This window comes from Gymnogyps californianus, chromosome 5 (genome assembly GCF_018139145.2).
Source record: "Gymnogyps californianus isolate 813 chromosome 5, ASM1813914v2, whole genome shotgun sequence".
NCBI lineage: Eukaryota > Metazoa > Chordata > Aves > Accipitriformes > Cathartidae > Gymnogyps > Gymnogyps californianus.
Window position 1 is genome coordinate 37,211,692 of NC_059475.1, and position 27,500 is coordinate 37,239,191.

Consider the following 27,500-nt stretch of genomic DNA (forward strand, 5'->3'; position numbering starts at 1 on the left):
TTATATGTTATTTAAGAACTGTAATTCTATGTACCACTTAGGCTTTTCTTTTCAAAAAGATCTATCAGATTGGTAAAAACAAACAAAAAAAATACCCATTAACCCTGCTTATATTTTAGAAGAAGTCAGGGCAACTGTAATTTTGTAAACTGTAGGGAAAGTCAGATGATTTGAAAATTGGTGTGAAAATACCATACTTTTACCAGACTCTTGTGGCTGTTACAATACTAGTTATAGCATTAATTGCTTCAGTTACTTACATTTCTGAGCCAGAATAGGAAAGGTCAGCCCAAACCTAAGGCCCCAGCTCCAAAACAACATAAATCTACTGAATTTTTAAAATCCAGATACAATCCAAACTTACTGGCCAAATTAATCCCTGGCATAAACACAGCAAAGTAAGTCAATCTGCACAATTTAAAGATTTTTAGCTGCTCGTTGCTACTGGTCTTACCATAAGGTGCTGTGAGGTAGCAATGCTTATGCTTATTACACTGAACATTATTTCCCTGGAGAGTTCACAGTAAGGTGGCAAACACACTTTCACTTCTTCTCTGAAATGAAGTTCAAGCCTACTGCAGCATATGAACTTTCAAAAGTTTCAAAACCTGCTCACACTGGACTGCATGAATTCAAGGTGTGTTGCTGGTTGGAGAAATGTCGTATAATAAGGATATCTGTTAACTTGGTTTCCTAAACTGTTAGTTAGCTGATAGTTTTGTCTGGGATGGGGTGTGGGGAACACAATGTCAATATATCCTTAAGAAGTTGTCCCCTTTCTGTTTGGCAACAAGTGCACCAAAACAGCCTTCTTTGTAGCCCCAACTCCTTACTGCCACTCAGGTGCTCAGACTGAGGTACCCTGGGAGTGTCGTGCTATGATAGGTGCTTTCCAGGACACTGAGACATGTAACCAAATAGCAAAAATTAACATCAAAATAGTAATCAGCATCACTAAACCAAAAAGTGATTTATGTCAAGTGAAAATCTGGCCCAATGGAAAAGTAAAGGCAGAATTAGCTTTTCCTACCACTTAGCACCAAAAATAAGTGAAGAGGAAGAATAGAAGTGCTTGAAGAACATAAGATCCCTAAAGGGCACATGCTCTGGTAAAATCTTTCTGCTCAGAAAGATGTGAATAAAGCTGATTTGTGAATGTTCTGCAGCTTGTGTGATCATCTCCCTACTCAATGCATACAAAAGCCCACAAAATCTATAAACAAGGAGTATACCAAGAGTATTTTGTACTCCCTTTGTATTAAGTGGTTTATATATCCAAGATGTGGGTCACTGAAGAATCAAGAATGCTGGCTTGGCAAAAATCTTCCCGAGTCAGAATTTTCAAAGAGGCAGTCATGTCTAGTGACTAGTATATAAAAGTGAATAATCCAGAATGATAGACCTTTCTACCGCTCTCTGAAAACTCAACTGTCTTCCTTTTTTGTTATTTGGAGGATAAAATTGGAATGGGGAGCTCATTAGTTCGATGTTATCAATGATAAAAGAGCGATTTCCAGGTGAAACTGAGCACTGGGAGAAATTCAAAGATTTAGATTGTATTTTTATGTGCTTTTACTCTTATCCACTTAAAACAAATAAAATCATAAGAGAATGATGTTAACCTTCTGCTGAGTATGGGTTAATTTAAAGATGGCAGACAAAAGAAAATTCTGTGTTTCATCTTAAAAACTACCAATGGAAGCAGAAGGAGATAAAAAATTTGGATCATCATAGAAGGGCATTTATGAAGAATCAAGAAAATTATAGTCTAGAATATGCCAGAATATAGGAAGAATATGCCATTTTACATGGAGAAAAAAAACATTTTAAAAGCAACACTACATTTCAAAAATGTATATATTTGATGTTGATGGGCACAGTGTCCTGTAAGCCAGCCCGTAAGTGCTTTGGAAGACATTGAGAATATTTCTGGTTTATATATTCAAAAAGAAATCAGGATATTTCTATTAACTTTACAACCATGTGGAACTTCCTTAACACTGTACTCTTTTGTGAAGGTCTTGAATGTGGTGAGGTCTGTCCAGTTATGTTTTCCATTATGTCTTTCTTTCTTCCAACTTTAACTTTTCAGTGCCTACTAAAGCCCAGTAGTTTAGTCAATGGGAGCTATAAAAGGAGGAGAGAAACGAAGGCACAGTAGTTCAGAGTTCATTTCTACACAAGAGAACAATATTGCTTTCTAGCGGGAAAGATGAGTCCTGCTGATCCCTTGAAGGTCTCATTACTCAGATCTGGGGGGTAAACTCAGGAAAAAGCCAGTCATTCTGTTCCAGATAAGGTCTTTTCTCAGTTGCTTCTTGTACGTTTAGCTTTATTTCTGATCCCTCATTTCTCAGACTTTACTCTCTTTCTGAATGAAAAGTAGATGCCATCTTCCTCACAGATGCCTTGGGTGTTTTTCCTGAGGTGAATCATTAGCTGAACATTTTTTTATAAAATTCATGATGAATGTCTATGGCCTTAATTATAACAAGCTAAAATAATTTTATTTAGAACCAAAAATTTTCACTCTTGCTGAGTATCCCATTGCTAAGTTTAATCAAAGGCCACTGATACAAAGGACAAAATAGTTTGATCAGTAAAAAAAATGAGATGGCTGTTGGCTGACTTGTTCAGGAACAAACACTCTCAGAACCCATTCTTCAGATGAGGCCTAACTCCATTAGGCTGTCATAGCACCTGCCTAACTCTCAGTCATGTTAATGAAGTTATCCATGTGCTTATAGACAGGCACACGCTTAAGTAAACTGCTAAATCAGGGAGAGCAAGTCTCAACAGTCTTTGGCACATCAAGGTTCTGGAGGGTCGTGTTTGCATAAAAGCAGTTCTGAGGAGGAGCTTTATTCCTCGGCCACACGACTTAATGTTTATTTTTACATGTCAAAACTCCCACTTAAATGTAAAATTTTGTTTCTCTCCAAAAAACAGAGACAAACCCAGCAGCAGTGCTGTGGTTTGAGCATCGGTTTGGCTATAACATTTCCTTCAATTTTGAAATATGACATGATGGTAATGCAAAATTAAAGATAAGTCCAGAATCCCTCTATGAACCTGGTTTGAGGTTTATTTTTTCTGCTGAAACCCAGTATTATATTAGTTTTATGTGATTATGTTCACTGCAAATATTTCCTACATCTTTACTCAGAAATTTCTGGTTTTCCTTTTTCTGAGAACTAGTCCAGGACACCTAATTTGTAGACTTATTAGTCATAATACAGCAGCTCCTAGAAGATCCAGCTGAGATGCGAAGCTTACTGTAGACAGCATCCATGTAATAGTGGGTGGATTTCAAATGGCCCTCGCATGCTTTTAGAAATACCACAAAGCACATGTCTGTTTTAGGTACATGGATAGCTTTGGAAGTCTGTCCCCTAAATTATTCAGTCACCTGACAAGGTTATAACAGTCTGCACAGCCTTTCTGACAATAAGTATTAGCAGTGAAATCAGCAAGTGGATTCACCATGTGAACAGTGCACAGTTACCAGACTGTAACACCGAGATGGAGCTGTGTGCTTCCACAGAGGTGTTAAAACATTAAGTAATTAAACACTGAAGTAATAAAGGTAAGCTGGTGAAAAACTGCAAAAGTTATTTTTTGGAATCTCATACTAATATATTTTTGTGTTATATGACAATATATTACAAAGCAAGATAAAAGTACATAAAAATAACATTAAAATATGTTAGGTGGAAAAGCATAAAAATAACATAAAAACAGGAAAAAAATCTTTTTCTCCTAAACATAAATGCACTTTGCTGCTTCATTCTCTGACTTTCACGGAAAGTCACATTGGGGCACTATGTAGGTAATGTAAGTGAGGCAGTGGTCGGGGGCTGGCAGATTTTCAAAGTGGTTTCATTCCTTTAGTCTCTCCTTCAGATTGTCCATGTTCCTGTTTCAAAACCCGTTGAAGTGAGTTGGAGTTTTTCCACAGACTTCAATCTTGAATTTTGAATCAGTCCTCAAATAGCACTTGCAATAAATTACTCAAACAGCATTTGCAGGACGATACATAGAGATATGGCAGAGATTCCTGAAAACTGGGAAGGAAATGACCCTTGTTGCCAAGTTGAAGGACTGAGCAATTTCTGTTCATCTCTTCCTTTCTTCTTGTGTGAAGAGAATAGCAGATGCTTGCAGATACCTGCAGTAACACCTGTAACACCACAGAGGTGTTACAGTCCTCAGTACTCTTCACCAGCATGTGAAATCAGAGAGACACATCTGTAAGCCCTACTACAAAACACATACCTCATATAGGTATTTTATTTTGACCTCAAGGCACAGATTTTGTGACTGTATGCTCCAGTAAATTTGGGGCATGTGAATTGTCTCCAGTGTATTTGGTGACTTTACATCAACTACGTACGGTACAGTGGTAGTGCAGGGTATACCACCATGGAAACGATACTTATTCCCACAGACTCTCCTCCAGCAATGCCTCTACCCATATTTTCTGATGCTTGGTCCCTAATAGTCTACTCTGATCCTGACTTTGCACAGCAACTTACTTCCAAGAAACAGTCATTCAAGGGGATGCAAGCAACTTGAAACTTGAATTGTACCAGTGAAAACACAGTACTCTTTGCTTGCATTGGCATGCTCAGAAAAGGTCACCAAGATTCTTGTCTCCATCCACTGTAAAACAAGCAAATAGCATCAGTGTCAAATAAATCAGAAGGTGCTCTGGCATACATGCTTCACTTCTGCAATGAATCTCCAGGTTAACGAAAATGGCATGGCAATGAAGTAATGATTGTTTTAAACAACTTGTTTACCTATAATCTTCAAATATATAAAATAGTTTTCTTTAAAGGAAAAAGAAAATGGATGCATTGTTTATGACTTACAGCTTTCCTCCAGGGCCCAGTAATGACTAGGCCTGCAATTTACATCCTGTAAAATATGATATAAAATTATGGGAGATACTGGTCTGATGACACTCTTGCTGGTCCTAAAGTAAATGAAGAGAAACTTTGTAGATGTTGAGAGACTTTACATAGTGCAAAACCAGGGAAAATCAGACTTACTATTCCTGTGATAGGCCTAGAACTAGGTCCCTGAAAACAGCTGGATCCTGACACTTCAGCTCACTTCCACCTCTTGTTCTTTTGTTGGCCTCTGGCAGGTCGCTTCTTTCACTGGAAGCCAAAGTGGATTGACTTTGTTATTCCCCCTCATGGTGTTCACTTCATCAGACAGCTGATGGGATCTGTTTTCATATGAGCCACTTGTTACGAAGAATTTCAAGTTTATTTGCTTAATAGGAAATGTATTTAAAAGAAATCCATGAAGATAGGCCTGGATTAAAACTAGAGCTAAGGTGAACCAAAATGCACAGAAGCTTACGTATTTCCTCATCATAAGCAAATAGTTGTTTTGCCTGCTGCCAGTTTCTGAATTCTACATCAACATTCTTCTCTTTTTTAAACCAGGGGCTCTAACAACTCCTATTCAAACATGATAGTGAAGATACCACATTTTATTGTGCTCTGGTTCAAGTTGTGCTTCCTCAACACAAAATGTGGGTTTGCCCACAAATGTATTTAAAAAACAACCAAGCACTTCAGGTGTCCCACTTTTCTGTGCACACTGTAGAAGTACATTAAGTTCCTCCTTTATCTGTATGTTGTGCCCTCCCACTTTCAGTGGCTGATTTTTTCTCTTCTTTCTGATTGCCGGGTTGGATTTCTTCCTGCTGTTGGCAAAGGTAAGAGATTCTTTATTGGGATTTTTTTTAAATCCTTCTCTTTTCTCTCCCTTTTCTGAGGGAGGCATTAACCTAGAGAGTCATGAGGACATAGTAATTTGTCTGTCTACCACTTTGGTACAGTGTTTATGTTATGGATAAGGAAGTATTTCATATACCAAAACATGTGCAATTTCAGCCCTGAGTTCTAGTCCAGTTCATATCAGTACTTGCCAAAAGTCAATTAGCAGCATTTGTTTTGTGGCTTGTGAGAGGTGAATTGATGGGTCTTGGAATACACATCATACAGTCAGAATTAATTGGCATCCTCTTTGGTAATCCCTTAAGAGAGACCACTAACTGAATGGGTCCTGAAATTGAAAACATCTATTTTTTATTTAGAAATTAAATATATGAAATCAAAAGCACAGAATGAGGACAACATTATTTTTGTAGATTTTCCAAAAGCAGTAAATCTACGCTTACATGAGAAGAAGATAAAGATGATAAGAAGAAAAATGCTAGACAACACTAATCAATTAAACACTCAAAAATAAATAAAAAAGAGAAGAAGAAAAAAATTCATCCCATTCAAATGGTGAGGTAAAGTGCTCTTTTATGTTCCATTGCACATCCTGCAGGAACAATAACATTCTTTTGAGAATCAAAACTGAAATCCAGGCATTTTTAGCTCACAGGAAAATATGTGTTTTGATTGAGCATTTATATGAGATTAGAATTCTTAAATATCAGCCTAATTATCCCTCATAAAAAAAATAATCTTAGAAAGACTTCTGGAAAGTTACATGTGAATAACAGTTGCAGAACAAATTGTAAATCAGACTCTAGTAATTGTAGCTAGCGCAATCAGGCCCTCAGCCATCATCAGAATTTCAATCAGAGGAAGGTAAATCCTGTGCAGTGTAGAGGCATGGATATATTAGTATCTAGATATTTTTGTGCCCTTCATTGTCAAATTGTCTCAAAAACAATAGAAAATGTATCATGACAACCTAAGGAAAACAAGAGGTGAGATGGGGAAGAAATAATTATTAATATAATTAACCAATAGGAAACTGAGTGTCAGGTAGACTAAGGGCTTGATTATTAGTAAAACTTTAGGAATAGCACAGAATATGTCTCTAAGGCATAGCAAAAGCAGAGTTTCCTACTTTGCCCTTGCTCATTACAGCGATATGTATTCATTACTGACCACTATCTGCTATAGGTTGCTATCATTTCAGTGCTGGTTGTTTCCCTGGCTTGAAGGAGGTGTGGGTGGAAAAGGAGTCAGTTCTAAACTCCACTCACTCCTACTCTTTCTTTACTTACTTGCTTCTGAAAGAGCAAGTCTTATACCCTCTCACTTCTTTTCATAATCAGAGTCATCATCTACAATTAATTGGTTTATACATGTTAATAAAGAGAATATGTGACAGATTCAGAAACCAGACACAATTCACTAGAATCCAAACCCCTACTTCAATCCATAGTCTGTCCTTCCTTTGTATTGCCACCAAAGAAGAGTAAAATAAGCATCCATCATTCTCTTTCCAGGTTCACCACGGTGAGTCTGAGTTTCTGTCCCCTAGGATTTTGCATTGTATGTTTGCACTATCCAGTTTACAAGCTGTTATTTTAGTAGCTGGTGGGACCTCCATTGGTAGATTATCCCCTCCTCTTGCTGAAGGATGACAATGATGATGTATTAGGTCTTTCCTCTTTGTAACTACCATGGTACTACAATGAGCAAGTATTCACTTCACACTTCTCTTCCTGATAATCTGTTGGTATAGATCTGTGGTTTCCTTTTAATGTCTGGTTCATTAGATGGTATAAATGTGTGTAGCATTTTTAGCTGTGGTTGAGGAAAGCAGGGAATGTCGAGGTTAAGGTTTATTATGACTGTCATGTTCAGGAACGGAGAGCTATATACTATTTCTGCTCTGAGTCTCTGCACATAACTCCAATTGACACTGGAGTTATGCATTTGCCTGAAAGCTGTTTATCGCCCTGTGAGTACTCACTGTTTCTATGGGTGATCAGGACAGAATAGATCTGAGTACCAATTATTTTAAACCTCCTTGAAACTTTCCGTGAAGCTGGGTTAAAGAAATGATGGCATAGTATTTAGGAACGTAAAACCCAACAGATAATAGCTCTGTCTCTAAAACCATACACATACAGACATCACTTTAAGAATATTCAACAGTGTCATTTATTATGTAGAGGGCACTATACAGTTGCCTTCCCCTGACACTAGCAATACAAGTGCTTCATGAGGGAATAAACCCCTGAAAGCTTGGTTGCAATTTACTTCTTTACTTCCTGCACATAGTAACAATGATAGTTGAATTGAAAAGCATTTTAAAATTCATAAATATATAAGTAGCCATTATCTAGTGGAAAACATATGTCTGACTATAGGACCTGATCCAATACTCAGTTACTCCAATTTTTAAACTAATGTAACTCCATGGTAATCAATGAGGTTGCTGGTGAGCAACTGAAGTAGCATAAGGCAAATATGGTTTTTAGTACATGTAAGGGTCATTTTGCTTAAAAAGAAGGCCACCATCTTCATTGTGTGTTTATTTTGGGTACCTTAATCCAAATGCCCAGAAAAAGAGGCACTCAGAATAACCAGATACTTTTAAAACCTGTTTGTATTGTGACTGACAAAAAGCTGAGAATATTTAGCTACATACTCCTTTTACAGGGGAAAAAAAAACATGCCATATGTTTTTTCTTCCTTTTTGTGGGGTAGAAATTTGTTTTTAAAGCAACCAAATTTAGCTGCTCAGTAAGTTAATAAGACAGTGATTTCAGCTGGAATAGTTAAGACAAAACTTCATAGATTGGTTAATGGAAAGTGAACAGGATGATCTTTATATGTTCATAAATGCAAACAGTTTAAGACCAGAAGGAGACCGTTAGAGCCTTCAGTCTGAGCTATTTTCTCTTCAATTTCACCCAAATACTCTCTGCACTGAGTAGACTTGAGTTTGGCTGAAGTTGGTTTTTTTTTTAAAAAGGCATCCCATCTCAATTTTTCTGAAAAGTGTTGACTCCTAAAGTGTTAATCATTACACTGTGTATTAGTAAAGCAAGTGTGGAAAGCAGAATCAGTAATTCACAATTCTAAGTTGGTTTAAAAACAACAATCCTCCCCGCTGCCCCCCCAACTCCTGTGCAAACCTAGCACCATAGCCTAGGGGACGAACATAAGAGTAACACAAGGCTCTGGTGTTATTTGCACCCTTCTGATAGCTAAGCTTTTTGTGGAGGGTCCACTGTGGAATTTCAAAGACAATAAGCAAACTTGCACCAGACAAATAAAGTTGCATTCCTTTACATTTTTGATGTGAGATAAAACAGATACAGTGCCGTTCAATCCTTTATCAAGGTGACACAACCCCAAAAAGCTTTGATGCTGTCTATTGCAAACCTCATGAGGATTTGAGTAGGAAACAAAATCTGATTAGTTTGTTTGACTCGCCTTTCTAACTATGTGCATTCAGAAAGGGTTTCTGTATAATTCTCTTCCCCTCTCTTTATTGTGTGGTTTGCTTTGTTTGCTTGAGTTTAAAACTGCCATTACGTAAAAGTGTTGCAAGTATAAATAATTTAGAAGATAACTCTGTGGGGATACTAATATGTCCCTGCTTTTTCTAATAGCAAGTCATTATGGTTCTGAGAACTAGCATTCCATAGGAACGATTACACAACATCACTGTATCACGCATATTGTGGATGTTGACAATGAAATAATTTTGACGTCTATTTAATTAAGTGTATTTTGCTTCTTAAAAATGCCCCTTTTGTTTACGACTTGCACCACTGCTTTAAATTCTCCAAAAATACCCAAAGGTTTCTTGAGTGGACAGATGGATGGACAGACAGATACATCCATCTGGTTTTATCTATCTTAAGTGTTTGGATGTAATATCTTTCCCCAACAAGAAGCCACAACGATACAATTATCTAACAATGCACAATTACTTCTAAGGGAAATCTAATCAGTTAATAGATGTTAATAAAGACAAATGCACAAAGGTAATAAGTGGGTGAAACTTGAAGAGTCCTACTCTGTTCACTCGTTTAAAGGAAAGAAAAAGCTTCTAATGGGGCTTCTCTTACTTTTATCCCATCATTTTATAAACTGCTTTGCCAACCCTTCATAGCAAATAGTAATGTTAAGTAGGCCAACATCAAGCTCAGGTTGAATGCACTTGGTGGTAATGGTAGTGTAGCTGCCCTTTCAGGAGTCAGTAAGTCCAATAGTTGAGTCTTTTTTTCCTTTTTTTATATTTTTTGTTTAGCCTCCAGTAAATGAATGGGTGCTGTCAGTCTGAATGACTGTTGCTTAGAGAAATCAAGCTCTTTATCATGCTAACCTCATCCTGGGGTCTTTTGGAAAGTCATAGGGCAGGCAGGCACTGTTTAAAGCAGTCATAAGTAAAAGCCTATTCGGTGCTCCGCACACAACAAACAGTGAGGATTAAACAACTCATGAGATGTAGTGGACACCCTCTCGCACAGATGCACACTATTTCAGGACTTGGAATCTTTGGACTGTATTATGGAGAAAGATACTGATTATAGATAATCATAAACTGTTCAAAGCTACGTTTGGGTTTTTTTTTTAAATAAACATTGCAGAGCTTTATCAGAACCATATTCACATCTTCTGTTCCAAAGTGTAGCAATGTTGTGATGATTCTCAGGGCAAATTATTTAGATGTTAAAGGATCCATAGTCCATTCAAACAAAATGGAACTCAAGAACTGGGAGGAAAGTATATTTATCATTTTAAAATACTGTGAAAAGCTTCACACTAATGACTATAAGAGAGTTAAAATTACTGATGAGATGGAACAAGCCACAGCTGCAGCTACTGCAGAGATTGCTTGGGTAACAAACTATTACAATAAACAGAGCATTGTTTAAAAGAATTTCGTGCTTTAGATAGTATCATTTTATATACATGGGTTTATAACCTGGTGAACAAAATTGACAGCAAACCCAGAGCAACATTACTCTCTCAGACATTCTTAAATACAAGTCTTACTCCTCTATACTCCTCTAGGACTCCTCACACATTTATTCCCACGGCCCAAAATCCACATGCATTTCCTAGTGTTGCTCTTTCTCTCACACCTCCGGTGTCTGCCTCTCTTCCTATTTCCACTTCAACAATATGTCTCTTTTGCTTCTGCCTTCATCTCTTCTCACCTTGACTATTGTAGTCCCCTTCTCTCAGGACTCTAAGTCCCAGTTCTTCATCCCTTCCCTAATGTGTCAAATGCTGATGCTTCCTTCTCACACACGCATCAAAATCACCTCCTACTTTAGGCACTTCAGCAGCCTTTCACCATCCTTTTCTGGATCAATTTCAAAATTGTCTTTTTTAAAACAATGTCAAAACCTACTTCAACATAGATGTCTCTTTTTTTTTCATATTCTCCTCTCTACTCTGTCTAATGCTGCCCTCCCCTCAATTCTGCAATCTCAGTTGAAAAATCCTTCCTCTCTACCATAGCTCCCACCTAAAGAGCCTTTCTGTATCATTGGCTAGCCATATATTTTCTCCTTTGCCTGTACATACCTCTTAATTTCTCTCCATGGAAACTGGTTTGGGACTGAGTTCACGAGGAAGATTAATACTGTATGGCATGCTTAAGCAGTTCTTATAGAACTGTGCTATATTGGAAAACCAGAGCATGGTCTAGGTAGCACTTGGGATAAATCTGGCAGAAGGATGAAACGTTTTTTTTGGTCCAGATGCAAAGCATGCCCACAAAAATTTTCACTTACCAATTTTTTACCTGTATTTAGTACACCTGAAAATGAAGTGTAGGCACCCGTCTTAGCTGCACATCTTCGTGTCAAATTTGTCCTAGCAATGAGGTACTTGGAACTGTGAGATTTTTGTTTCAAATTAGGATGTGGAATTTGACATTATGATGTTTTCGTATTTGTTGTTTTGTAGACCCTAGTTTCTTGGACCAAAGAAAGACTAGTCCTCTAGATACATGATTTTTTTTGACTGTGAACACATGTATCAGGCATCAAAAATTAGGCAGCTAATTGGACCACTCATCTCAGCAGAATTGAATCGTGGTTAAGGGACATATATAAAATACAGCTGGATTTTTCAACTTAGGCTTCTGTCAAAACCCATTTAGAGTGCTAAATTTTTCTTTGGCTATTGACCACTATATTTGTTTGTATTTATTCCACTGGCTCACAGAGCTAATGCATTTCCTGAAATGTCTCTGAGAACTCAGGTGAGCACCACAGGCTATGCTGTCTTAGGCTAGAATTTACTAGGATTAAAGCAGATGTGGCATTACTAGGGTCTGCTAAGCCTCATGTGATTTATAAAGATATAAAGTATATCTTTTATGCTTACGATGATGCTAAAAATTTTGTGGATGATAATATAGTCACATTGGAAAGTCTGAATATAACAACTGGGGAAGAATCAAGAAAAGGAAATGGAAACTAACTCTCCTTTACTAGTTCATCTGAATGGGTGTCTGCATTCATTCCTTTTATTATTCTGTTTTACATGGATGCAAGTTTACATGTATAAAGGCATATTTGATTTCTAAAATAGTTAAATATTACAGGATTTTCACTATCAAATTAAAAATGTGTATTGTTCCTAGGACTGTACATATCATTGATAATTTTAATAATTCAAAGTGAAAAACAAGGAATAACTTTCCCTCTTCTAACTACTGATTTATCTTCCTATGTTTTCTTCAGTTTGGACACTGAATTAGAATGAAAATATTGTCTTTATTCTATTTATACTTAATTTCTTATCAAATTTATTTTTAAATTCTTATGCACACAAGCACAATACTGAACTACTTCGCTTGAAGATGCTGCCTGTGAATTTGGGGCATTTTTTTCTCTTTTCACAGGCTTTTTTTGTTTTACATAATGTTTCTATTGACCTTAAATTTTGTGTTTCTTTCAAAGGTTGGTTAAAGATGTTCTAAAACTTGGCTTGAACTTCTTATGAAAGTATTATTATAATATTGGCTTATAAACCAATTAAGCCACAATAAAAGATCTGTGGAGCTTATTTCACAAAATATTTCCTCATGAATATATATGTATCTGTTAGATAGGTATATGATTTCAGTTGTATATGAGTGTCAAGCACAAACCCTGTAATCTTTAGTTTAAGCTAATCTTTGTCTTTAGCCATCACTGAATTTTCCAGCATAGTCACCTAGCTGCTTCCCAGTCCCGAGATGCCTAAGAACTTTTGGTCCACATATACTGGTTTCTGTTGGTGAGCATCCACAAAACTGCTTAGGATGCGATATAATTGAGAAACTTGGAACTGTAACCCTAGCAGTACTGAAAAGTGAGATATTGCCCTGCCCATGGTTTTTTTATATAGAAAGGACCTCCAGGACAGAGGAGTAGGAACACAAATACATATATGGTGATAAATAGACAGTAACGTGTTCCAGAATGACACACAACTTTGAACACAAAATCAGCCTTGCCTCAGTGTATCTCCCCAGGGGCCAAATCCCACCAAAGTTCTTGTCATACATCAGCCATACCAAGCTTTACACAAAAGAGGCAAATGGGGTAGAGGGAGTGCGATGCTCCATGGCTCATTGGCTAGAAAATTCACTTGTTAAATAGGATATATGTTTGCAGGTCTTCTCTTGGTCTTGATTTAAATCAATGTCTTAACTGTTCCAAGTGAGTTGAGTTTCCCAATCAATGGGCTATTGAACATAATGCTCCGTCTTTACTCTTCTTCGCTATCATGTCTTTCTTGTTCTCCTGACTGCTAGTTCTGTTGTGTATGTAACGACTAGTCAGTAGAACAAAATTAAATAAGAACAAGGGCCTGACTGTACAGCCTCTTGGTTAGGGCTCCAACTTCAGATGTGTGACAGTTAAGTGCTGGTTAATTATGACTGTATAATTACTTACTTCAGGTGGAACATCTTCAGAATGAGAACTGAAAGAGCTTTGTTCACTGTACTGAATACCTGGGTGATTCAGATATTCTTTTAGGATGTGATGGACCTATGCTCAAGTCTTTGTTCCAAATCAAGCAGGATAGGGAGGCAAAACTTGATCTCCTTCTTTCCAGATAAATAGTCAAACAATTATGGTGTCAGCTATAAAGGAGAGAGATCTTTATCTGTGTTGTTATAAGAAAGAACAGACCTGTCCTAAGATGTCTGTCTCACTGAAAGGATCCATAGGAATCCTGACTGGACATAAGTGTCTTCCTCTAACTCAGAGATAGAGCATGGTTACAGCAGAAAGTAACTCACTGTTAGGATACGCATATACACAGCAACAAAAATGATGATGGGATGGGCTATTAAAAAGTAGAACTCTACATGCCTAAAGAATTCAGGCACTTTCAGTGTTAAGTGAGTACTTTTTTTTTTTTTTTACAAAAAAATGTAGTTAGGTATCTAAGTCCACCTTCTGGTGATTCCTGGAACATCTAACCAGAGACAGAAATTTCCTTGGGAGCAGATCACCTACAATTTAGGCACTAGTGTCAACATCCCTTTGCTAATATTGTGTTCTAACTCAGAATTTTACTGAACATTAGGATTAGCTTTACAGGGCCTATGATGATTTTGGTAATAGGACTTGGTCATTTTGAAAATTTTCCTTATATATCTGAGTGTTTTACTAGACCAGGCTGAAGTGATCAGCGTTGTTGGATGCGGCCCTGCCATTACCAGTTTTGTGGGCTCAAATGCAGGTTTATACACATATTCTTAGATGCCTTCACCCTTACGCAGTGCAGGAACAATTAGTGAAATTCTCCTGAAAATTAAGCCTCAACACCCCACCAGTCAGAATAGTCAGAGTTAATATTGAAATCCATCAGCAACCAGTTATTAAAATTATGTAAGATCACACACAGAGTTTCCAAACTGCTCTCATAAAGAAAGATAAATATTAGATAGGTTATATAGATTGGGTTTCATTTCATAACAGATATCTCAATTGTATGCAAAATATGGGATAGTGGAACACATTACAGAACGGCCAGTTTTCATTGAAGAAATATGTGCTCAGTTTCAAGTTTCTTTTTGTGGTATAATTTAATTTTCACATGAGATATTTAAGTGGCAGTGACTACATTAAAAGAGACTTCTCCAGCTACCCGTCCTTTGACAGAAGAAAGAAAAATACATTAATAGCCCCTTCTTTAGCTGGGGAAGCCAACAACAACTGAAACGTGGTGCACTTGAACACAGGCTCCTCCAATTCTCTGCTCTGCCCATAAGCCAGCTGAGTACTCAAATCAGGGGAACCCAACCCTTCAAGCGCTTCAGAAAGTGCGAACCTTCCTGGTTTCAGTCCTTAGCTTATTCAGAAGAATGAAAACAGCAGAGAGAAAAGAAATGGTGTAACATTCACATATATGTCCTCAATCATTGCATATCTGGCCATCTAGGACCCCTGCGGAGCACCGGCAAGCTTTATCGGTGACTTGCCAGCTGTACTTTGCAATTATCTCTGGTGAGCCAGCAAAGGTAGGCTGGAGAGCAAGACCTGAGCCCTGGGGGAGATGAAGCACTGGTCAGAAAGCACTGGAGCCTGGGATATGGAATGATAGGCTGAGGAAACAGCTCCACAGAGGTTTTTTAATTTTTCCATTCCATGATTCCAAACCAGTTTGGCTTACAGTAACTAAGACACAAGGATACACGAAGCACATTCGTATACTAACAAACTCTCAAAAATGTTTTTAGAGCATATTCCCCTGATTCCTGTGGGATACAGAGAACACAAAATAGGATGAGACAGAGTAAAAGCTTCACCAGTATGACACTGGGAAGATCTACATAATTAGCTCTTCATTTTAGCACACTTAAATGATATAGCTGTCCCACACTTGCGCTGCTAGTATCTTCAGTCACTGTGGAGCACGTATTCCGTAACATGGCAGGCTGCAGTCTCGTGGTGTCTGTAGTATTGACACATCTTTAGCTACTAAGCCATTAGACCCTCTGGTTTGATAAAGTCTTGCCACCACTATTGGAATAATTAAAGGGAAAAAATGAATATGATTCCGCATCTACAGAGAGAAAGAAGATTTACATAAGCAGAATCTCCAGTAACCAGACAGTGCAAAGAGCAAAACACAAGGGATACCAGCATGTAGGTATGACTGAGAGGTGATTAGGTGTATCTGGATAGGAGCTATAACATGGGAGAGGGGGGTGTGTATTTATACATAGTGTGTTATTTATGCCCATTACTTCTAATTGCCTAACTAGTTCTCTTTCCTCTCACGTATACTTTAGCACCCACCAACCAGAGAAAGATGTCTACAGCTAAATATCTGCCAATTATTATGGACTTTTGCTTAATATTCTATTGTTCCACTGACAGCACAGTTTTTAATATATCATTTTATACTATCCTGTACATCATCATTTTCCTGCCTCCCTTAGGGCCCTGGCTGTAATAGTTCTTATTTATTTCCACAAGCTAACATATATGCAAAAGATCTTGTAGTCATGATGTCGCCCCCACCACCCTTACCTCTTCCCATCTTTGTTTCTGTAATCCTTTTTGTCTGTTTTTAAAGTTACAGTATAAAGAAGTGTGAATACAGCATGTGTGTAGACACATACCAGGGTCAAATACACAGCTTGCTGTGTTCCCTTCCCCATCCGTAAACACACAAGACACTCCTCTCCCGCTCAGCAGTGTTATACTGCAGCCTTTTCTTGGGGCCTGTAGATTTGGGTTTTTAGCTAATAAACTTGAAAACAGATCAGAAAGGAAATAAAAGAAAATTCCCTTGCTATTCCAATGGGTGAGGCAGGAGTTTAACAGCCCATGTAGTGACTGATCACCTCACAGAATCTGCTCAGCACCTTCTGAGTCTAAGGAACTGAATGGAGCATTGACTCTGGGCTGGCAGTGCCGCAGTCTGGTTAGTTGCATCAAATGCTATTTCTTACTAAGTACTTGTTTTGCAAAATGCTTTTGTTGAGGAGAATCTGTAACAGCATAAGCTGGAGGTGGCTGTGACTGCATCGCTGTCTCTGAAACAGAACAGGCATCTTTAGGATCAGTAATTCTCAAACTTTCAGCAGTGTGTTTCTATAAATATATTTTGGCTGTGTTTTTTTTAAAGTGGGCTCTTCGGATCCAATTTCCTGAGGTCCGCTGGTTGACAGGTAGAAAAATACATATTTTTTTCCTTCAGATTTTAATAACAATGAAAAAGTGTACAAGCTTCATGGTCAAGACAGGACAGTGGGTACAAAAAAATGTTATCTTAAGGCAAAATTTACTGTCAGGGAAAATGGAACATTCCTTCTGAACTCACGAACTGGTAGTGCATGTGCAGGTTGGTTGTAGATGGTTGCTACAATAAGGCTTCTTTCATACAGGTGTGTTTATGCCCCAGGCTTGCTGGCCACAGTCCATTCCATTTACAGAAGCTGAATTAAACAATAACTACCGCATTGCAAAAAGAAGAAGGAAAAAAAAAAGGTGAGCGTCAAAGGAGATGCCTGAGAGCTTTGTTAGGGCCAAGAAAAACCCTGTTGCAGTTGTCAGAGCTTGTTGATGTTGCAGAGAACGGCACTTTATTTTTTTCTGCTGGATTTTGTGGTTCTGCCTTAGGAAAGAAAGTAAAATAGAACGGAAGAACAAAGTCCTGCTCTATAAATCAGCAGCTGCTCCTTGCCAGATCAAAGGAGTGACATTTTTGCTCCTGGACTACTTGTCCACTTTAGGTGCTTGACAGACAGCTAACAGCTGGCCTGTTACATAGTATAGGAGAGTTGGGCTACATCTTCTTCAGAGTAGATGACAAGCTAATCAGAGATATCCGTAGCACAGGACATGTGAGTGCACCTTGATCTCTTCAAACATACCCAGTACATAATTGCTAAACACCTTTATGCATTTTTGGCAAGTTGCTACTTAGGTAGTTTCCACTGAAAAGTAAGAAGGAGAATTGGTGCTTTAATCTAATTTGATCAGGGAAGTTGAACAGATGTTAAATTTGTTGACAACTCTCCTTTTCAGGTCAATTTAGAATTGGCTAAAAAATTTAATATGAAACAGTTAAAAAGATGTGTAAAATACTTCAATGTGATATTATTTGAAAAAGACACTTTGAAAAAAAAAAAAGGTTACCTAAAATGAGGCCCCTCCACTCCTATGTAAGAAGCTAGATAGGCTGATTGTGTTTTCAAGACCGCTGGACCCTCATGAGTTTTGAAAATCTTTTCCTATGAGTTTAAGGTGATAAAGTAACACATCTTTAAATGCATGAGTTACTTAAGATTTTATACGAGATCTGTTATCTACCTTTAACATGGATGTCTAAGTGCTAGCAAATCAAAGCGCATGCCAAATTAGCTAAAATTGTATTTAGCAGCTCCACAAGACGTATGTATACAAACCCGGAATTTTAATGTCAGTAGTAAAAATTTCAAAGTGATTCAGTTTCTAGTTGATTCCCATCTGCAATAAATCAAGTACAGGATGAGGTTATATACTACAGCTTATGTCTATTGACTTTGCATTTTATCTGTAAGATATGAATAGCTAAGGAAGTATGTCTGTTTGTCTCCTCCCTTCCTTTCAAGTATCTTTAAAAGATCATTTTTACGGCCCATGATAAATAACTGTATATGAATAATCTGATGGCACTCGTGAAAGAGTAACAGCCATCGCCGGTGTGTGTTACGCGGCTTCAGGTGCGATTGCATGCGCCGAAAGGCGCTCGTTACCCGCCAGAAACCCAGGGGAAATACGGGGTGATACCTTCCCACTTAAGCTGAGGTTTCCTGAGAGCTTGTGAGGAAACCTGTGCCCACCCCGCGGCACGCGCAGGTGTGGAGCGGGAACTCCTCACCGCCTTCGCGCTAACAGGCATACGTACCTCCCGCCCGCTCTCCTCCACAGCGGGGTTTCACGGCGTGCTTGCTGCCCAGGACAGCGCAATCCCCACGGTTGCACCAAGTCAACCCAGAGCACGGCCATAGCGCTACCTGGCTCTCTGGGCGCAGAGGCGGCAGCCGTGCCCCGGGGGCAGCGGCACCCCCCGGCCCGGGCCCGCCAGCGGTGCTCTGGCCCCACCTCATGGCGCCCTGCTGCACAGCGGGAGGCCTCACCCGGGGCCACCGGAGGATGAAACTCGGGGCGAGCCCAGTGTTGCAGCAGGGAATGGCAGCTCTTCTGCTGCCAGCATTACTGGGTACCGATCGCAAGCGCAGGCTGGCTGCGGCCTTGGCGCCGGGCCCTCATGGCCCTGGGCCCGTGGCGAGGCCAATGGAAGCAGCGGGGAGCCGGCCAGCAGGCCATGGGGCCTCCAGGTTCGTGGAGAGCACCGGGGAGCCCCGACTGCGACTGGGGCCTCCTGGATGTCTGCCTTCGTTGTAGGGAAAGGGTCCTGTGCACAAGCCCCTGCCCCAGGAGCGAAGGCAGGGTGGCTCCCTGGGGTTTGTGCTGCAGTGCAGGTGCTCCCCGTGAAAGGCACCAGGTCCTTCCTTGGCGGAGCCAAATCATTTCTCCCCGTGAAAGGCACCAGGTCCTTCCTTGGCGGAGCCAAATCATTTCCCCGCGCTCCCAAGAGGTAACCTGGTAACCGAGTTACATGTTTAACAAGACGGATTTTCTCTGAGGTGAATAGATGCCCGTCTTGCCAATTCTCATGATTTTATCACAAGGCTCAAGTTATTTCATGTTAAGTCGAGGTCCCAGCTCCAGCAGACAATGGTTATGTGAGATCTTTTCAAGTAAGTTTCTAGATTTTGGGCTGAGAAGAGCGGTTTAAAAATGTGGCGCAATGACTGAAAAACTCGCAAAGTAAACACCGAGAAGAGCGCTGTTTAAATTTCTGATGTTTTAGGACAGTCTCACAGTTATGGGACGGGCAAATTCATGATTTCCAACAATTGGCAGCTCCGAGTGGCATAACGTATTTTTAGGAGCTCCAACATAAACATACAAGATGCGGCAGAGGTCTTCGGGACGGTTAGCACCTGCCTCAGGCTGCCTCAGGCACCCAAGTTAGTTGCTCTCTGTCATCTTCTGGAGCCTTCTCTCCACCGAACGTGGATGCTGACTTAGGTCCTCTGAATCACACCTTCGACAGATGTGAGATGTCTAAATTAGCTTAAGAAAGTCAGTTTAAACAGCCCGTAACTCCCCTTCTCTAACAAGGCTGTCCAAAACTATGTGAAGTTTTGTCAGGGAATAAACCTGCCTGTCCCTCCCTCTTCCTCTCAAAACCAATCGTGTAAGTGACTCCATTTCTCAATATTCATGACTTAGGGAAGCCTTATTTAGATGGCTCATTTCCAGGTGACTAACTCAGCTTTTTTAATTGCCTATAAGGAATGCTGCAAATAAGAGTTGGTAACCAGGTGCGGCATAGATTCAGTGAAGCATAAACAAGGGCTTTTTCAACTATTTTTGTACACACATGTACAGGACGCCTAAACCTAATTCTGTCAGTTTAGAATACATATTGGAGGGAGAAGTTAAATAAACTAAGATAAGTAGATTTTACTTGCTCAGATAAAAGTTTGGGTGATAGACAAAGACTGCTGTAAAGGCGGGGGGGTATATTGATAAAAGTGTTTCTGCAAATTAGTCTTTTCTAATGCAGTCTTTCAGACTGCTCTGATCTGCTCAAGACTTCTGAAATGATTCTTTCAGCCTGGGAAAGAAGTCATTTTCTAGGTTACTTATGAAAACATTTTTTGTGACTTAGATGTAATATTTCATTGGTTATTTTCCCTTCCAAATTAGGGCATTCTTGGGCAACAAGGGATCAGTGTAGTATATACTCTTGAGCTAAACACTGACATGTTCATAGTCCAAATACTGAAGTATCATTTAGGCAAAGATTTATTTTCCCGTGCAAGGTGAAAACATTTGGATTATTTTTTAGAATGCATTCTTAGGCTCTTACTCAGCAAGACATTGAAGCAGGTGCTTAAACCCGATTTATTCATCAGGCTCAGCTCCCATTTACCTAGGTTTAATAAGAGCCGAGCTTCTCATCTAGATTTGGCAGGTTTTTGAAAAATCTTGCTAGACTGTTCCTCTGGGTACCTAAAAAGTTTGAAAATTAGGCTTTATATTCAGATGACAAAACATAAACAATATTAACCCTACATTATTGTTGTTATTACTTTTATTTTTATTATTTCTATGACTAAGCCTGTGACTATGTTCATTCAGTATCTCTGTTCTTTTCAAGCGAAAGAGCAGAAGTGTCTTCTTGGGCTAAAATCTAAATTGAGGCAAAACTTTCCTTGTCATTAATCCTTTTAGAGAACTCATTGTGAATTCATCTCACAAATTTGTTTATTTCTCTGTTTTTCACATAAAGAATTGAGAATCCATTTATGCAGTGGCTGGTTTGTTAAACAAATGCAATATTTTAACACCTCATTTTCTGGGATGGATGTTTTAAGTGGAAATCCAGATTGAAGACTGATACTGAAAAGTTTTGAGTTGTACATGGTGGCTCCATGTTGTTCCTCAGTTTCCCAGAAGGAGCAATCTACTCTGCTGCAGGGGACTGGTTCAGTTTTGCACCAGTTCATCTCACAGAAGATATTAGACATATAGACAAGTGACTGGAGTTAAATACCACTCTCTGCTTGAGTTCAGATTAGACCCCAAGTTGGGATGAATTGTAGTTTCCTAAGCTTTCATGCACTTCATCCTCCTGCAACAAGACCGGTTGTGACCCTACGTACTTAAGGTGAATTTTCCATGATAGCCATAGAGTAGAGCTGGAGATGTTTCTAATTCTGATTACCAATCAGTACAGCCACTAACAGTTCATTTCAAGAACTAATCTTACTCAGATTCAGTTATGGAGTGGTCACAGTGTTTTGAAATACATGTACCGTACGTATAAAAAAGACAGTGGAAACAACAACAAAATTATTTTTGAATGTGCCAGATTTGAACAAGCAGACTAAGAGATCTCTATTCGCTATTTATTCTTTTGCACTTTGCAGAAATACATCTCTGTGATTTTATCTGAACATTATTTATTATAAAAATAAAATGTATTTTGTAAATGTGAGTTTAACGTCATTTGATATGACTTGAGACAAAATATAATACATATATAAAGAAGATTAATTACAGGACTTCCTATAAAATACAGAATACATGTTTATTTTGGTCAAAGAAAACCAAGGCTCTATTGGAAGAGATGCAATTAAATGCATATATTTAGATTATATTGTCATGCTAATCAGCAATGGTAGGAACCAATTAGGACTAGGGCTACCAAATCACCAGACTACACTGCATATTCACTAGTATACCTTTACTGCTTTACTGGTTTTTGCTGGAAGCAGATAAAAATGAAATTACTTCTTTTAAAAGTCCATGTTGTTGCGCATTTTGAGCCAAATCTTGTTCATTGTGCTTTCATAAATTGTCCCACAAAAGTTACCAGAACTACTTGTGTGAGAAAGACAGACTCTGGCTATAGAGAATATATGTGGCTGCTTTAGGCAGCAATTAAAGAAAAATACAAGATGCAAAAAGCCTTCTTTCGATTCAAATGGCTATTGTTTGAATAAGTGAGGTCGGTAATCTGTCATTTGCAAAATGCTGAAAGTGAGATTTTCATTAAACGTACTATGTCAATGACATATATTTCTCAACATTACACACCTCATTTATCATTCTGGAATGAGGACCAAGCACCATATGAATGTAGAGTTTGTGAAGGTATCGCCTCACAGCCCTGGAGGCTGATGACCCCTCTTTATCTACACAGCAGGTAAGGCACAAACAGTGGCAATGTGAGCTCTCTTTGCAGTCCCCTGCCAGTGTGCCTGGCTGCTAAGCTGGGGAACAAAGGAAAGATAGCATATGGATAGCAGATTGTAGGAGCGCTGAAAGAGGACTGAGGAAATCTATGTTGGGTGTGTGGCTCTGCCAAAGATCTCTTGTATGACTTTGGCCTTGTCACTTAATCTCCTTCTGTCTCTGTTCCCCTTTGCAAACAGGGAGAAGGCGTCTTTCCTCTCCCCCAGGCTTTGCTGGAAATCTGTTCAGACCCTGAGTTCTCTTGGACGGTGTGCTTGTGCAGCATGGGGTGGAGTAAGACTGAGCTTCATTGGGTCCTCTAACTGCTGCTATCATCCAAATAATAGGAATTACTATTAACGGAAGAGTAACAAAGAAATCCATGTCTTGTTGATAGATTTTACTCATCTTTTCAGGCCATTCAATCTTTGGCCTCTGGGTGAAGGATATGAGCAAGGCAAGCAATTAGTTTCAGGAGCAGAGCTGTGAATTCTTCTTTTATAGGGTTCCAAATAATGCTGGAAATAGTGGCATTGGTGTTCTCTTTTTTCACCTGTCTCTTAATGGCTTTTGAAGACATTTGTGCCAAAATAACATCACAGTGTTTCTGCAACGCACAAACTGAAGTGCTGTGCAAAAGGCTGTATTTTGCTCTACTTTGGCCCCGGAGATGGCTCCCCGAGGGATTCAAAAAAAGCCCTCAAAAAATGTAAAGGCTAGGGCAGGGACTATGGTTTCTATGTCTCTATTATGTACTGTGCATATTTATGGGGCAGCATAAAGAATAAATAATAATCCACAAACACTGCATTCTGTGCCCTTGTCTACCAATTGTGCTGATGCATTACGTGATGTAGCTACTGCTAATGAAACTAGGATCTGATTTTTAGCTTCACCTGAAATGTATGTCTGTTTTGCAGCTGCAATTTTGCAAATATAAATAATTTCATATGTAATTTTTCAGACATACCCATTGGTGGGTATAACTGATGCTGTTTATGGACAGGATTTTTCAGAGGAGCCGTAGAAATGGAATTTCAAAATGATCTGGATGCCTAAAGCCTCTGTGCTCCTGTATCTTTCTAAGTCTGTGACAGTGTATCTTCTCTTCAGACAAAGCGCTGCTGGTCTAGAGGACAGCATTTGCACCTGTAGTTATGCACATGTGCATGGAAAGAAAAATGGAGAAATAACGAAATCAGAAATCAAACCCAAGCGCTATTTTTTGCAAGTTTTGCTGGACAAATGCGATTGCTTTTATGGCTCTTTTTTTCTGTAGGGAAACAAAGATTGGGGGACTCACTAGTAGGGCTTTAACTCCCATTTCCAAAACAGCTAGTGAATTGCCTCTATCTAGAGTTCACAGTGAAAGGCTGGCTTTATTCACATCAGCGGAATAAAATAAGGCCAAGATCTTTTGGGAGTGAATGGCTGGGCAAGATTGGGTTTTCAACAAACCGTCCCAAAAGGCTTACTCCGTGGTGGCTGTCGAATAGGTAAGGCAAGGCTGGAGTGGAGTATCCCAATCTGCGTGCTCACGGGGGTAAAGCAGTTGTCACCTGAAACCCTTCAGGACTTAGAATTTTCTTAATGCTCTGCCTTGTTGTGCGAGCCCATTGAAAGAACACTTCAGAGGGCACCCATTTCTTACTAATGTAAACTTTCTGAGGAGTATCCAAAGATATGACCTCTGGGTGAACCTTTAACCTTCCCCTTAATTATTTGTTTGAAGACAGTGTCGAGTTCTCCCGCTGAGAGCCAAGGCCCATAATGCTTCGCAGCCCTGTGAGCTGGGGTGTGTGTGCAGGGAAGTGGAGAGGGACATAAATAAGGGGACCACCAGATGTAAATAATAAAAGTGGTTGGGGTTTAAATAAAAAACGAAAAAGCAATTTGGTTTCCCTGAAGAGTGGCCTGATTGAAGAAAAGGGGTTAGTAAGACGGAAAGTGTGTGCATGTGTGGGGGGGTTCTGTTGTCTGTGATTTTTTACAGGCCTAAATAAGCGTTCATTCCATTCTTTAAAACCTTGCCATCTGTATACACCATTAGAAGCTCATAGGAGAAGAGAAAACAGTCTTATCAGGCTTTCCTGTTAATCTCTATTGGCCTTAACTTTAGCTGATAAAAGGCACGCTGGATGGAGGAGGTTCAGGTCAGGCTCCATTTGGTCAGCATGGTAACGTTACTGGAAAGTAGCTCAGCAAATTAAGTCCTATCGAGGACCTTTGTCTTTGAGGATGGAAACACGCCTCGAAATCACAGCGCTGGGGTAGGAGATGCCTTCGCTGTGCCGCAGTCAGGAGGGAATAAACAAGTACATCGACTGTGTCTGAGTTTTTATTTTAATACCTGAAGTCATGACTAATTCTGAGGCAGGATGACATTTCTGACAACTGAATTACACTTTTCCTAAAGAATAAAGAATGTCTTTTGGATGTAAACAGAGAGATGCAAAAGAGCCCTTTAGTGTTACTTGCAGCATTTATGCATCTGTCTAATGAAATTTCCACGACTGTGATTACGGAAGATGCGATCGAAGGTGTGCCACCGTCTTTTATTATCTGCGGAGGAATTTAACTGGGGGGTGGGAGGGAGGGAGGGAAGCGTGACAAAAGGCCTTGCGGAGCTGATGCTATATAAAGGCTAGCAATTTACTAAATGAGCAGATGAACTTAGTTCTCAGTTAACTGACTGAAAGACTTCGCTAGGCGTTGGATCGGGCCCAATGGCAATTATTGGAGGCTGTTTTGGATGATGGGCATGTTAGTATTCCTGAAGAGGATTAAACACTAGTATTCGACTTCATTAGCACTCCTTAAGGGTCACCAGCCGAAAGCCTGAGCTGTGAAATAGCACACAAAACCTGCGCGAAGGCTCCAAAGTGTTCTCAAACACAAAGAGGGGGGACAAAAACAAGCGTGGCTCCTGAGTGATAGAAAATTGCCCTGTTTTGAAAGAAATTCTGTGAATAGGCAAGTTTTAAAATTATTTTAGGGAAATTAATTTGGCTTAGCTTGTGCCGATGTGGATCGCTGCGCATTAAGCTAATAAGAAATACGCAAGCACTTATTTTTGGATTACCAGCAAAATTAAATCCAGGCTCCGCAGCCAACTAACTGCCTTTACCGGCACTCAAAAGCCTCGGCAACCGCCCCGGTTTGAGATTTTACAAAAAAAAAAAAAAAAAAAAAAAAAGGTTATTTTGGGCCTAATATTAACCACATGTACCTGGGACTGGGGGTTTCTAACGAGTTGAAAGGTGCCTGAGTCTAGGGCGGGCGGTGGCCTTGCGCGGGGTGTCCCCGCTCGGCCGCAGAGGTCGCCCCCAGCTGGCACTGACCTCCAAACGACCCCCGCCTTTACAGGCGCCGGCTGCAGGAGTTGCAGAAGAGCAGAAGTCTTTCTGGGCCGGCACTTATTGCTGCTGCGCTGGTGATAAAACTTCAGACAGCCTAATTGATGGCTTTGCTGACCTAACGATACCTTGTGAAAGCACGGAGTGGCAAAGCCTGGTCCTCATTTATGGCCAGCTGCAAGGGTAGCTGGATCCCTAGGATGGAAAGGGAAAAAAAAAAAGTCTCCCGGCCTGTGAACTTTGCAGGTTCCGAGCCACTCGAAGAAGTTAAAGAAACAATTGTCTTTTAACACAAGTTTTTGGTCGCATTTACTTGTTCAAAGCCTTCTGGCAAATCCAGCTTTAAGCTGGCTAGTAAGATAAGCGCGTTACCAGTTACAATTTCTGAGCACTTAGAGGAAAATCCTTTAAAGTGAAATTATACTCTGTTAAAAAAGCAACGCGAAGCAAAACACGTTGCCGCACCACGTTAAAATCCTGTCAGTTTTAAAACAGAGGTGTTCTCAAAACACAGAAGCAAGCTGATGAAAGGACTTCTATTCTTTGTATTCTGTTGCAGGTTTATTAATGCCAGAAGAAGAATAGTACAGCCTATGATTGACCAGTCAAATCGAGCAGGCAAGTTCCAAGTAGTATCTGTATTCAAGTCCCACAGGCGCAAATCCTCATCAAGTTATTCTTCAGGAGTCCCATCACCTGGTAAATAAATGCTCCAACCAGGCATTCTGGGAGATTATTTTTTTTTCTTATGTCCCCAGAATTCCGCTGTAGGAAGCAACGTCGCTAATTGGTGCTAATTGGAGATTTCCCACCCTGACTCTACTGAAACTGCTTTTTATTTTCTCTCTGAATTGGTAATTGGGTACAAGTAGTAGTGCCACAAGCAGTTTGTTTGACTGTGAGCTCTTGAATTACTCATTGCTTGTCTGCATCCAATCAGCAGGACAATCTCATTTTCTTGCTACCCACAACTCCTTGGTGTATGCATTGCTTTCACTTCTGGAAGGCGAGCTGTGAAACTCATTGTATCCATTCATTTGCTTTGACTATTCACAATATGCTACTAATGCGACCTGGTACCATACTGCCAGAAAATATTAAAAGATTATTACTTTTGTTTAAGAATGCACCAGATATGTTCCCAGTAAAACATATGATTTTTGTAACAATACCTTTTCTACGTTTCTATTAAAGTACTCGGAATACGTAACTCTTTACACAACAACTGGTGCCGTGTTAATCATTCCACTTTGTAATATGCATTTCCTCGGCATACTAGGGAGTTGTGGTTTCCTGCCATGAGGTTATGGGATAAAACTGTTCTCCATGTGGTGATGACTGTTGTCACTAACAAGGGCTTTAACTTGATGGTGATTTCGCCTGCTGCTTCACTTTAAAGGTTTTTGAAAAGGTTATTAATCCTTTGGGAAACTCTTCCCATGTAGCATTAAATTTCTTTTTCATTAACAGGTGAAAAAGGGGGAAAACACTAACTCAACTAACCATGCAAACCATTAAGCCAAATACAAAGTATATATGTTAATAGGAAAAGCCATGTCCAGAATTTCCCTACTTGTTCTAGAGTAGGTGCG

General features: G+C 39.5%; 1 protein-coding gene across 3 annotated transcripts in view; it reads left to right on the forward strand.

Moving 5' to 3' along the window:
* The window catches only part of MEIS2 (Meis homeobox 2), a 173,217-nt gene that overhangs the window by 140,144 nt on the left and 5,573 nt on the right, over nucleotides 1–27,500 (forward strand). For all 3 annotated transcript variants that reach the window (XM_050897161.1, XM_050897162.1, XM_050897163.1), the window contains exon 10: nucleotides 26,468–26,526. In XM_050897161.1, the coding sequence (XP_050753118.1) occupies nucleotides 26,468–26,526 (59 nt within the window). The remainder of the gene's footprint in view (nucleotides 1–26,467; nucleotides 26,527–27,500) is intronic.